General features: G+C 48.0%; 1 protein-coding gene across 9 annotated transcripts in view; it reads right to left on the bottom strand.

The window, feature by feature from the left end:
- LOC100769471 (TSC22 domain family protein 1) overlaps nt 1–5,169 on the bottom strand; it is a 94,309-nt gene extending 89,140 nt beyond the window's left edge. For 5 of the 9 annotated variants that reach the window (XR_003480110.2, XR_003480111.2, XR_003480112.2 and 2 more), the window contains exon 1: nt 1,994–5,169. Coding sequence is in view for 3 of the 9 variants with exons in the window: in XM_027390116.2 (XP_027245917.1) it covers nt 1,994–4,905 (2,912 nt within the window). In the remaining 6 variants the exon portion in view is untranslated. The remainder of the gene's footprint in view (nt 1–1,993) is intronic. The other 4 variants (XR_004772604.1, XR_004772605.1, XM_027390117.2 and 1 more) reach the window with 2 other exon arrangements.
- Nucleotides 5,170–13,945: the final 8,776 nt, after the last annotated feature.

Genomic DNA, 13,945 nt, shown 5'->3' with positions numbered 1-13,945 from the left:
GAGATAAAAATACAATCTACAACAAAACACAATTAAGATAGACCTCGATGGTTGGTCTTGCATGTGCCTTAGCAATGGACTTAGCCCTCAGTGAACTTGAAGGAGGACTGGGGAAAAGTGTGTCCAGTTTTCATGACTTAACTGTGATGTCAATTAACATAAAATTTGTAAAATAAAGTATATGATAGTCACTGCAGACAAATACTTTATATTCATTCTTGTGCTCTCCATCACAGGTGAAGGACCTACCTTTATCTCAGTTAACTGTCTATATGGAAAGTGGCTCTGCAATATCTCAAACTGGGACTCACTCTACACGTAAGAAATAGTGTGCAGCATCCTGTCTTAACTGTGTGACAGCTAGTCTTTGAAAGGCCTGCCATCCTACCTACCAAGAAGAAGAAAACAAAGTCCTCCCAGGAGCCCACAAACAGTAATTAAGAAAACCTTCACAGGTTTGTAATCAGTGTGTGGCTTTCATTTCTCTCTGTCACCTGCCTTTCATGGCCCTTAAGTCAGCATCTATATTACATATTATTTTGACAGGAACTTCATTCAGTCCATACCCTTTTGATTCAGGAAACAAAAATTAGGGTAAATAATTCCTTAAACTGAAATTACAGGTGAGGAACAGAATGATAAAGATAAAATTAAAGGCTGAAGAATAATTATAATTGGACTATTATTGAAACTACCTCGTAGAAATCTATCTTGTGAAGTAGTTTTGTACAAGGATAACAACTACATTTAGTAACAAAATTTAAGTACCTGTTTCAGTATCATAACCTTGAAAATTTCACTGAAACATTTGGCCTTGTTTTTTTTAATAAAATTCTTTTGCAACATTCTCATTTTTTCCAAAGTAAACCCACAAATACACATATGGAATATAAACGCTTCAATTGGAATGGTGAAAATTCAATGTCAAAAGTCTCCAACACATACTAATTAACTATCTTAAATACTTTTTCAAAATTCCACAGTGAAAAAGAAGTCTTTTTACAACTACTACACTTCTTATCACCGTAAATACTGGCAAACTTGCAAAAAGAACATTCCTTTAAAAAAAAAAAAAAAAACTAATATTAAAGCAATGTAGGAACACAAGTTCACAGCTTTTCTAGCCAGCCTCATTCACTAAATGTGATTAGTATAAGTGAAAAAGAAAATGCTGGCTTAATACTGGCTTGACTTTTAACTGTGTTTTGGTGAGAGTAGAAACAGGTGGGACAGATTAGCCTGTTAAAATCAGCCCTTTAAGACCGATTTCACTCTTTAAAATGGCTACCACCTTCATCTACTATTAAAAGAAAAACTACAGCATTACTCACTATCAAGGATAAATCAAGGTATTACTGACCTTGAAAAACACGCCTTAAGACTTGTATTCCTCCTTTGTTCCGGTAAAGTAACCATTAAATTAAGTTTACAAAAGCTGGTCACTAACAGTGTAAGGACAACCTATATCACCCAGATTAGGTCATCTTTCCCACAGTGCCTTGGGAGGACAGGCAGGTAACAGTATCTTTCACAGCCTAAGATCAAACGTACTAGAACAGAAAAGGGCTGTATGGCAGGAACAAACGTGGGAACCACAACCACCCCCCACCCCTGACAAGAAATGATCACAAAGATTTTAGTAGCTCAAAAGAATATCTTAACTATTTCGTAGGGTAACAAAATGTAAGCTGCTTTTCATAATTTATCTTCTTAGAGGCACTTTAAAATAATAAATTCTACCTGGCAGCCCCAAGCCTATCTGTAATATAGGCTTGCACTTTGTAACTATCGTGAACATTACTTTCCTAACCTAGTCTACTCTCCACCCACTCTGAAGTCATTAACACTCTTACTCTGGAAGACTTACCATGAATATGCACTTTTCACATGCAACCCAAAAGCTATGATGCTTCAGACTAAATGTACCCACACACATGACCACTAAGAGACTGACTCTCAACTGCTTGGTGTCCGCAGAAGCACACGCTCTTACCTCTCGTCCTCGCCATCCACCAGGGGTGTTGTCAGCGGTAGCACCTTCAACGGGAAGAGAGAAGCAGAGGCTGCTAGGCTGCTGCTACTCCCATCTGAAACTGCTGACATTCCCCCACCGTCACCACTGATAGTCTGAGGTAAGCCGACTAAGGAGGGCTCCGCTGGGCGCCTGGGATCTTCGATTTGGCTTCCAATTGCCTGAGCTAATGATTGTGTAGAGAACTGAGTAGAACTTAGTGGTATCTGCTGTGCCAAAGGCAAATTTATGTTAGTGGCTATCAAGGGAGATTGACTAACACTCTGAACCAAACTGCCATTTTGGGTAGCCGGGGGTTGTGCTATATTCTGTGGTGGAACTAAGTTTGGTGGGGCAGAAGGCATTCCAGCAGGACCAGCTGAACTAACCTGATTTGTAACAGAAACACTACTAGCAGAGGGCAAAGGACTACCTGCGGGCAACTGCTGGGAAACAACTCCTTGAACCACTGTTTCTACTCCCTGCGGCTGGGGAGGCACAGTTAACAAGGTACTCTGGGGTGCGATAACCAGTTGTTGAGGAAGGCTTGAAGCACTAGTTTGAACTCCCTGATGAATAATGCCAGCTGCAGCAGGTAGAACTACTTGTGAAGATGGAGGAGCACCTTGCTGGATAACTGAAGGTGTAACTTGGGTAGATGGCTGCTGGACTGCAGTAGGCATGTTTGCTTGTTGACCAATATTTGCAATTTGACTGCCAGCTGGTACAGCAGACACTGCTGTTTGAGCCTGGCCAATGGGCTGCCCAGATGCCCCTGCAGGTTGTGCTTGTACTGCTGTGGGCTGCACTGGCAGTTGGATCCCCTGTGGCTGAGCCACAGGAATCCCTGACGTTCCTGCTGCTGCTCCTGCAGAACTGGACTGTCCAGAGGACATCGCCACCTGAAGAATTGGCTGCTGCTGTACATACTCTGCAGTAGGATTTTGAGTCATTGACTGGCCATGGCCTGCAGCTATCTGTGTAGAAACCACTGGTTGCTGCTGCCCATACTGTAACTGTTGGGGTGGTGCCCCTGGAAGAGGAGTTTGCACTGGAGGACTTGTCTGAGAATACGGCAGTTGGGGTTGAGCCAAACTGGAAATGGAAGGCTGTTGACCTACAGCTGACGTTACACCAACCACATTGACGGAGGCAGGCTGGATACCGGCGGCTGCACTCATAGTGGCTTGCAGAGGTACAGGCTGAAGACCTGGCTTCTGCTGAAAGCTCAACTCTTGAGGCTGTAATTGTACTTGTGACATCTGTGACTGAGAAATACTCTGTGGTATACTAACTGCTGCAATACTCTGTGGACCAGGGCTACTGAAATCTATCTGCTGGAGGGCCACACCTTGAAGACCTGGTGGTGGTGGTGGTGGTGGCTGCGGCTGCTGCTGCACCACCACAGCAGGGGCTCCCATCTCTCCGCTTCCCACACTCTCTGTGTAGTGACTCAGTGTGCTGACACTACTGCTCACTGAACTCCCGCTGGTGCTCTCCCTCTCCGAAGACACTTCCGTGGGGGTTTGTTTCACAGTCTCCACCACTTTATTAATCGCCAAGCCTTCTGTAGCCGGCAGGGCATTTTCTTTTTCATAGAACTCAGTGCAAGTCCATCTACCTTTTTTAAAGGGCTCAGAGGTAGAGTCTAACTTCACAACTCTGAACCTTGACGTGTTAACTGTCGGTTGCTGTTGCTGCTGCTGACTTGAAACCACTCCCACAGTGATACCTGCAGCTGCATTAAGGACACTGTTAGCAACAGGAGAGGAAGACACAGTACCATTGCCCATGCCACTCAAGACATTCACATTAACAGCACTGGCAACTCCAGGCCCAACACTTACACTAGCAGCATTAGGAATATTGCTTGTACTTATATTAGCATTGCCATGCACGCTGCTCGTCACATTAGGACTGAAACTACCCACAGCAGCAATGTTAACATTACTCGTTGCATTTGTGCCAGCAGTAACCGAATTTATACCTATGCTGCCTGTAGTACTTGGAGCCCGGATGTTAGTCATCACAGATGCGGGCAAGCCACTCGATGATACAGCAGAAGTAGGTGCAACTGGCACACCACCATCAGAACTTCCAGTGGTACAGAGTTTTCTGGACACTGGGCTCGAGGGTGGCCCTCCAGGGATGGACGAACTGGCCACAGCAGCATGGGATGAATGGTGGTGTCCATGGTGAAGGTGGTGCCCATGATGAATGTGATGGTGGTGATGGAGGTGGTGTGGATGAGCATTCCCATTGATCACAACGTTTTGTTGTGGGAGGTGAGGCAAATGAGACTGAGGAAGGTGGGGCTGGTTAGGAGAGACTGCCCCGGGTGTCTCAGCTTCCTGGAAGTTATTCAGAGTCTCTTCTGAGGAGCTGCGTTCAGGCTCACCCAAGTCAGTGGCCCTGGAAAGTGACACATCAAGGATCTCGGAAGAAGATAGGTCTTCTGTGTGAGACTCATCCAGATCGTCATAGCTCTCCGTGTCCTCTGCGATGCTGTTGTTAGAGCTGATGCTGGCAGAGATCTGGGCCGGAGTAACGCTAGTTATCTGGAAGCCACTTTTCTTTTTCATCTGAGTTCCGCCCGGCGCAAGAGGCTGTCCCTGCAGCTGAGCCTGCGAGAGGAGGTTCAGGCTTTGTGGAGGCGGAGGCTGTGGTCCCTGCGAGGAAGATGCAGCAGGAGGCGGCGGCTGGAGCAGCGAAGGAGGAGGAAAATCCTCAGAAGATGGAGCAGCACTACTGACGCCGGTACCTGCTGCATTGAGAGCAGAGGCGCTGCCACCACCGCTGCCCCTTCGAGGGAACACTGCCGGGTGCGCCATCTTCCTAGCACTAATGTCTGCAGCGGCGGCCGCCGCGGCAGCGGAGTCCGGCGGCTGGTGCATTGTGCTGGGTACCGGGGGGCGGAGGAGGCGAGTGCAATTTCCTTCTGCACCGTAATCTTTGTATGGAGAAGCCGGAGAGGAGAACAGGACCTGAAGCTCCGCCCGACGCGATTCCTCCTCCCTCTCCTCCTCCTTCTCCTCTTCTGCCGAAGGCGCCGGCTGCTCCTGCCTTGAGGGCTAGCTTCGGGAAGGGAGGATGAACCGGGTGAACCAGGTGGCTGGGGAACTGAAGGGGGACCCCTTCAGTCCTTCGCCATTCACTTTCCCCTCCACTCACACACCCCCCTTTATATTCCGCTTCACGTGGGGTGCGGGGCGGGAGGGAGGGGAGCCCAGGAGGGGGCGGGGGAGGCGAGGAGAAGCGAGAAATGCCCACCTTCTTTGGCCAACTCCGGAGCCAGCTCAGCCCCCTCCTCCCGCGGCGGCGGCCACTGCAAAGCCCCGCCGCTCGCCCTGCACCGAGGCAGCGCGGAGCGAGCGGTCGCCCGGCCCTCGCCACCCCCGGCGCCGCGGCCGCCGGCGAGCCCCGAGCTCAGCGTCGCTCCAACCTCCCCTGCCGGCGCGGCCGGCCCCGCTCGGGCCTCCCCCGCGGCCCGCGGCCCCTCTCAAACCCCCTGGGCTCGCGACGGCTGCTCCGGGAGGAAAGACTGGCCGCGGCTGGGACCCGGGCGGCGCGGCGGCGAGCGGGAGGCGGCGACGGCGACGGCGGCGGAGGGGCCCCGGTACGGTGAGCCCAGCAACGCGCGCGCGGGCGGCGCGCAGAGACGCCGGGTCCTCGCGGAGCGCGGCCGGGGCGCGGCGGCGGCAGTGGTGGCGGCGGCAGCGGGAGCCCAGGGACCGCTCCATCACTGGCAGCCATGGAGCCCGAGCATTTTCCTCCCTCGGGGTAGGCGCTCGGCTCCGGCACACGTCCTCAGGGAGGAAGAGGGCGCCGGCGCCCGGGCTGCTCCGGCGGGCGGCGGGACGTGCGCGGGAGCGGAGGGGCGAGCTCGCGTCCTCTTCTCAGCCCGCCGGCTGCCTCGGCACCGTGCTGCTCCCGCGGCCGGGAGGGAGGGAGGGACGGAGAGGGGGAGGTAGGGAGGGGGGCCGCGGGCGACGGCGACGGCGGCGGCGCGGCGGTGGCGGTGGCTCCTTTCGCGGTGGTGGTAGCGGCGGCGGCGGCGGCGGCCAGACGGGGCTGGTGCAGCGACTGCAGCCGACGCCGTTCAAAGAAATGAGAGGTGGGGTTGGTCGGTGGCGGCGCGGGGCGGGGGAGTGGGAGGGCGTCGGGCGAGGAGGGGGCTGCGGTGGTTGTTACTAGTGCTCTTCTCGGGCTGCTCGGTAGCCCCTGGTCTCTCGCGGCATCAAGAGAGGAGGGACCAGCGCCCCAACGCGAAAGGAGGAGGGTCGAGCGCCGACCGAGTTGAAGAAGGAGGAGGAGGAGGAGGAGGAGGAGAAGGAGGAGGAGGAGGAGGAGAAGGCGGCGGGGGGAGGGGTCGCGGAGGAGAGGAGGGAAGATGGCGTCTGCGCGTGCGCGCCGCGCGGCGCTGCAGACATAAAGCCGGGTCTGACTAGGGGAGGCGGCGGCCTGTCTTCGGGCTGCGCCGAGCTCTCGGCGCTGTCTCTACGGAAATTGCCGAAGGCCGGCGGAGCGGCCGACGCCTGAGGGCGGTGGGGGGTGGGGCACTTGGGCGCGCGAGCGAGCGAGCGAGCGAATCCGGGTCGCGTGGAGAGTCTGGGGTGGGGCGTGGGGCCCACGCGGCGCGCGCGCGCGCGCAGGTTAGGCGTGTCCGCTGCCGGCTCCCACGCGGACCCGGGAGGGCGAGGCGGGTGAGGAGCGCTGGGTCTCGGGCGTGCGCGCCCCTGGGCGGTATCTCCTGGCCTGCGGAATAGCTAATGAGGCTTTTCTCCTCGGCAACAGCATCACGAGTTGCAGTTCCCAGGAGCCCTCGGCTGCTCTGCTGCCACGACATGAGTCAGGCTTTCTTCCTCGGCGTGCGGCGGGGCCCTCCTCCTCCTCATCCTCCTCCTCTTCACCATCATTCCTCCCAGCCGCACCTGGGCTCCCCTCCACCCGCATCGCCCTTCCCCCTCTCCGGGGATGCCCCGGCTGCGGAGCCCCCAGAGCTGGCTGTGTCCCCACGCCAGTGGGACCTTTTGTGCATGCAGAGCGGTGGCGGTGCCACGCGGTCCCTAGCCCTTCGACGGGCAGGGGCGAGGCTGCTAGCAGATGTTACTGCTGTTGGCCCGGAGTCTTCCGAGCCCCTTAAGGGTATGGCCTTTTCAAGAGGGAGTGGTCCGCTCTGTCCCTCTGGGTACCTGGGGGGTGGGGGGCACCCAGGCCAGCCAGCTCACCAACAGGTGGAGCTTCCCTCCAGCCGTTCATTGTCTTTGTGTCCCTAGTGTGGTGGCCCCCTGAGGTAAAAGGCCAGGGCTTGGTCTTAACTGGAATTTAAAGGAATTTAGTGAAGAATGCCTTTTAGGGCTAGAAAAGCAGAAGGTTCAGATGAAATCTCTCCATCTTTTTAACTAGAACTACATTTCATGAATGTAGTTAGGTTTAGGTGTACGTGGAGGCAATTTTCTGTTAGCTGCCTCCGAAGTATTGCATGTCAAAACCACTCTAAACATTGCTCTTCTTCTAACCAAGAATGTACATCTTACCCAGGAATTATTTTTTGAAGCAAGTAAAGGTGGAAAGGGTTGTTTGAGAGCTTTTTGTTTCTGTTCTAATCTAACTTTAACGGACACATATTGTTTAAAGGATAGACCTCTGACTCGGGAAGTCGCCCGTCTAATTTTTGGAGGTTAACACAAAACAAACAAACAAAACTGTTATCTTCGGTTTTGAGCTTAGCACTCTTCAGCCTAATCATCAAAGGTTGAATGTCGCCTATACTGTTGCATAGAGATGCCTCTTTGACATCCCTTGTCTGGCCTGTAACAAACTCTCACACATGCCCCTTTACCTCATACATGTTGTCGGTCTCCCCATAAAATTAAAAAAAAAGAATTTACACCCCCCACACACAGTTTCTCTGTGTAACTGTGGCTGTCCTGAAACTCACTCTGTAGATCAGGCTGGCCTTGAACTCAGAGATCTGCCTGCCTCTGCCTCCCTGAGGACGACCACCATCCCATACTTTTTTTTTTTTTTTTTAAGTGAGACAGTGTCTCGTGGAGCCTAAGGTGACCTTAAACTCATTGTATCCCTGCCTGCTTAATTACAAGCCTTCACCAGCTTAAAGTAATATTCAGTGATAAGGTGATTTGGAAAAGAAAAAAAAAAGACTGTTTTGTTTCTTACAATTAGTACATGAATGCCTGCATTTTCAGACAGCTGAGACCATTTGAGTATTTTACAAAAATAATCATTCCACTGGGTATGGTGGTATAGCTTGTAACCCCAGCACTGAGGAGGCAGAGGCAGGAGAGTCTTGAGTTCCAGGGCAGCCTGAGCTACATAGGGAGATTGAGTCCTTAAAAAAATCTTTTGTAGTGCACTATTTGGATGTCACCTGTGTTCGTGGACATAACCCCCAGCAGCTTTTGTTGCAAGTGACTCACCAGTTTCTGAAGTGCATATCGGACATGCCTTCTCAGCATTTTTTTTTAATAGAAAATAGAAGCTGTCCTAATGGATTGAAACTGCAAAAGGATTTAGACTGACAGAAAGATGTTTCTTTGGACTGTAGCGAGAAAGAAAAAAAACTGTCCCTGAGATCTCAAAATGTTGCCTTAAGTCAAAGTTTTAAATGGCAAATGGCAGTTTGTCACCCCTTGGCTTCCATGAAGTCTATTATTATTTTGATGATAGAACTAAAAAGTAAAAGTACATGAAAGTCTTGCGAGAAGTTGACAAGATGGAGGCCTTGTAGACAGGCACTATCAGAAGCAGAGCTCATTCTGATCATCCAGCAGTGGGCTGGGTTCTGATTGCTTTCAGAAGAAAAGTTTAAAAAAAAAATTGAAGACTTTTAGCTGGGTGTGGTGGCACATGCCTTTAATCCCAGCATTTGGGAGGCAAAGGCAGGCAGATCTCTGAGTTTAAGGTAGACCTGGTCTACATAAGGAGTTCCAGGATAGCCAAGGATATAGAGTGAGACCTTGTATTTCCTATTTCTGTTACACATCTATTAAATAACACGGAGAAAAGAAATAATGTGATAAGTCCAGTGAGATGGTATCCCACAAGTGTAATCCCAGTACTAAGGAGACTGCATAGTGAATTCCAGGCGGACCTGGACTGTTGTGTGAGACCCCCCCCCCAAAAAAAGATAATTTATGGTTGTTTCTTTTTAAGGCTTTAATTCTGGGATGGGGTGTAGCTCCTTGGTGGAGCACTTCTGTAACATACAGAAAGCCCAGTATTTGATCCCCAACACCAGAGATACAAAGATTAAGAACAAAGGCTTTAATCAAGCAGCCCTCCAGATCTCACCAATAATAGTAGTTCTTGCTTATTGCTCACTATAACCATGCCATTGTTCTCTGTGTTAAGAATTTTAGCTCACTTAATCAACACAACTGTATAAAGTAGGAGCTATAATTGTCCCCATCTGACAAATGAGGAAATTGAGGTTCAGAAAGTTGTGGTCTTATAGTTTGGCTAGTAGCCAGGCCAAGATGAAAACCCTGGCAGTCTACCACCCCATCATAACCAACCAGTAACACATAATTCAGGGTCCTGTCAACTCAAGCACCCTGGTTAAATTTCTACTGGAGACACATGTTTGAGTTTTTCTAACTAGACATCTTCAAAGAATCTCTAAGCACTGTTTTCTCCTTGTGCAGAGGCATTCCAGGAAAGGGAGTATACTGTAGGGACCTACCGTGGTCACATAGGAGTTGGGCATAAATGAGCAAAACAATAATTTGATTAAGTTGAATGATCCTTTTCTGATCAAAACAGATGCCAAATGCATGGAAGAAAGATGTTAACCGTACATAAGGAAGAAATATTTTCTGTATAGGACAAGATAAATGCCTTTTTATTTGCGCACTTAGCACACTGAGGTTCATAAGCACCTGTAGAAAAGAGCATATTTTTTTTTAAGATTATTTGTTATGCCTGCACGCCAAAAGAGGGCACTAGATCTCATTATAGATGGCTGTGAGCGACCGTGTGGGTGCTGGGAATTGAACTCAAGACCTCTAAAAGAGCAGTCATAGTTCTTAGCCTATGAGCCATCTCTCCAGCCTTAGTCTTGTCTTCTTAACATGTTCTTTTAAAGGACCGTCTATATCTGTGTGTCTTTTGAACTGCAGAAAGAAAGGCATGCACCATACTTGCTTGTATCATGATAGTAACAGGATTCTGCCCAATATGAACAAAATTGGGTCCAAGCACCACAAATAATCCAAAGCAACCATTACAATAATCTTCTCAAACACCAAAGTCCATCATCCGTCTCATCTCTCCAGAATGATTGTTGCCCGGTGTAGTGGCACACACCTTTAATCCCAGCACTTGGGAGGCAGAGGCAGGTGGATCTCTGTGAGTTCCAGGCCAGCCTGATCCACAGAGTGAGACCCTTCTCCAAAAGGGGGATGGGAGAAGGAGTTAGGGGAGGAAGAAGAAGATGATGATGTTATATTCTTAGGAATTATCTTTTGGTCACTCATTTTCTCCTCTGTTCTAACCTAACTTTCAGGAAAATTTGATAGGTTGGTTTTAAGTAACATATTCAAATATTATCATTTCCCTTTAATTTTGTTGTAGAAGAAAAACAGAATCAGTCTTAAAGACTAGAATATTTTGTTTGTTTTAATACCATTAAAAAGGAAAAAAAAACTTAAACCAAGCATAATGACTCACACTTGTAACCCTAGTATTCTGGAAACTGAGGCAGGAGGATCACTAAGAGCTGGAGACCTGGCTATAAAATTCCTAGGCCATCCAAGGTGACAAAGTAAGACCCTGTCTCAAAAAGAAAACCAGGATGGGCAAAACAGCTAAGCAGCATAGCTCAGAGGGGAAAGGCACTTGCTGCAAGCCTGAACACCTGAGTTTGGTGTCCAGAATTCATGTGATGGAAAGAGAGAACCGACGATTCCTGCAAGCTGTTCTCTGACTTACACAAACACATGTATGCAACACACTGTGCTGCACCCCCCAATAAATAAATGTTTTAAAACACCTTAAATAGATGTAGCTAAATTGTAGTCAGAAGCATACAACAAAATTCTGTTAATATCACTAACATTTAGAGGAAATGTGTATTTCACATGTAGGCAATTTATAGTGTCTTTCTATATGAATGATAAATTAGAATTTTTAAACAATGCTGAAATGTCTGAAGAAATTGCAAGATTTAGGAGGAAATGCTCAACAAAATTATATGCAACATAAAGATACCTGTCAAGTGCAAGAAGATTAAATGTAAGACTGACTCAGCCTCTTCACTGAGTTAAATATAAAGTTAATTGCAAAGATGCCAGCAAAGCTTTCCATCAAAAGCTGGAGGGGAAAATCCAGGTGCCTTGCCTCCATTAGGAATAGACAAGTCTGATGCCACATGTTAATTCCAGCCCAGGGGTATAACGCTGATGTCTTCAAAGAACTGCTGGACTCTGTGACTGAGATAGAAAGGCTAGGTTACAGTGATCTCAGTGTTTATTTTGGGTGAAGAAGGGGCAACAGTCTCTGTTGCCCCAGTGTTGATCCTAACTGATTGATAAATAAAAGCAAAGGTTTTAAGCACTTCTAATGCAAAGTGTCTTGAGAAAGGAGCTGACTGTTCTTTATTTTTTCAGTAGGGATAGGATAGAAATTTAGTATATGCTTGCAGAGAATTTCTTTTTTTTTCTTTTTTTTTTTTTTTTTTGGTTTTTCGAGACAGGGTTTCTCTGTAGCTTTGGAGCCTATCCTGGCACTCACTCTGGAGACCAGGCTGGCCTCAAACTCACAAAGATCCGCCTGCCTCTGCTTCCCCAGTGCTGGGATTAAAGGCATGGGGATTAAAGGCATGCACCACCAAAGCCCAGCTGCAGAGAATTTCTTAAGTCTCACATTATATAGCAACTGTGTCAATATAATTTATCATCTGAACTTTACAGATGCTTTTGGGTTGTCTCTGAAGAAGATTGGCTTTAGAAATGATAGTATCAGAAAACAAGCTCATTATTAAAATTTTGACCACATTATCCAATACTGTTGGATTGACTTGATCTCTGTAAAAGTCTTTATGCCCTACAGCTGCCGACTACTCTTTTTAAAGCATTCTTTAAGAGGCAGAGTTCAGTGAGAACGGCACATATACTGGAGCTGACTCTGTCTGCTGATCACTGTGCGCCTGCTTAGGGGTAGCATTTTGTATGGGGCTGGGAACTGGGAGCCTCTGTGAATTCAGGAAATGCTGTCCTTACACCCCAGCCTTCAGGCATGTGGAGTCCATGGAATCCTCTGGCCAGAAGAGCTTGTGCATGTCTTCTGAGACACTTCCTTGGTGATCTTTGTTGTGACTAGTCCTACCTCTCACGAGATGCCCACAAGAAACAGGGTAATTGCAGGTAGAACTGAATCAGTACATCTAAAACATTTTCAACCTGTTTGCAGGTCAACAGTCCCGTTTGGTAGTATTGTCAAATGAAGCTTCTGCTATTTGCATTTTCACAGGTGAACTTTTTTGTATCTCATTTATGATCAGTGCAATAAAAACCACTTTGGGGCCAGCAGGGTGGCTTAGCAGGTAAAAGCACTTGCCACCAATCCTGATGACCAGAGTTCAGTCCCCAGAACCTACCTGGTGGAATTAGAAAACCGACCCCTAAAGGTTCTCTGACTTCCACACCATTGTGGAGGTATGTGGGCATGGCATACATTCACAGATGCTCATGTGCACAAACACACACAGAGATGCTCGTGCACATGAACACACACACACAAATGTAAATTTTAAAGAAATACTTAAACCACTTTATTGGCACCACTCATCATGGACCAAGTTAGAATAAAGGAATTACCTCTTAGATCTGTAAACAATCAGAGGAAGCAAGTCACTGTAACAATAAGTCTTTACTCCAAAGCCACCCGAGCCCAAAGCCACTCCAAAGCCACATGGGCACCTTCTGCCAGCCTCCCAAGTTCTGCCCGCCGCCACGATTTATGGTCCCAAATAATACACAGAGACTTACATTAGGTACAGATGCTGCTTGGCCAACAACTAGGATTTCTCATCGGCTAGCTCAGTCTTAATATCATAAATCTATATGTTTTATAAGACTTATCATACGCCTTCTGCTGGCGCCCTCTCTTGCCGGTAGTTCACATGGTGACTCCAGAGCAGACACCAGGAGGAAGAGAAAGAGAAAAAGGAACGACTTCCTTCTTGCCCTTGCTTATATATGAGTCTGCCTGCTATGTCACTTCCTGCCTGTATCACAAGACTTCCTTTTACTACATTTCCTAGAATCCTCCTTGACTCCTAGTTCCGCCTAACTTGCTTCTTCATTGGCCAACAGTACTTTATTCAACAACCAATAGGATAAACATACACAGGAGGACATTCCCCATCAAGTCACTGTTTTCACCCTGCTCCAAATTACTAAAACATCAAAAGAGAGTAGTAGCCTTTGTCCCTGTTATCAGGATTCTGTTCTAGGAATACATTGATTCAGTATTCATCTTCCAACTACTTGTACTGAATTAGTAATTCATTTAACACCTAACTGCTAACATGCTTCCAAAATGCTTAGAATTCAGCCATTCTCAAAGGGGTCGTGACTCCTTTTGGGAGGTTGCATATAAGATATTTACATTATAATTTATAACAGCAAAATTAGTTATGAAGTAGCAACAAAATAATTTTATGGTTGGGGGTCACCACGGCATGAGGAAGGTTGAGAACCACTGGCTTAGATGCAGTCTTCTGGATGCTAATTTTTTTAGATTTTAGGAGAGACAACAGTTCAAATCCCCACCCTTTCCCATTGACTGCTGTACCCACCACTCCCTTCTCTGTAATTTTCCTCATTCTACTTCCAGTTTTGGAATTACAACAATTTTCATGTTGACAAAACCACAGAACAGTAATATTTTCTTTTCTGCCTTGTGGTAATT

This window comes from Cricetulus griseus (assembly GCF_003668045.3).
Source record: "Cricetulus griseus strain 17A/GY chromosome 1 unlocalized genomic scaffold, alternate assembly CriGri-PICRH-1.0 chr1_1, whole genome shotgun sequence".
Lineage (NCBI taxonomy): Eukaryota > Metazoa > Chordata > Mammalia > Rodentia > Cricetidae > Cricetulus > Cricetulus griseus.
The sequence above is the reverse complement of the archived record's forward strand: the minus strand, read 5'-3'. Positions and strand labels throughout refer to the sequence as shown.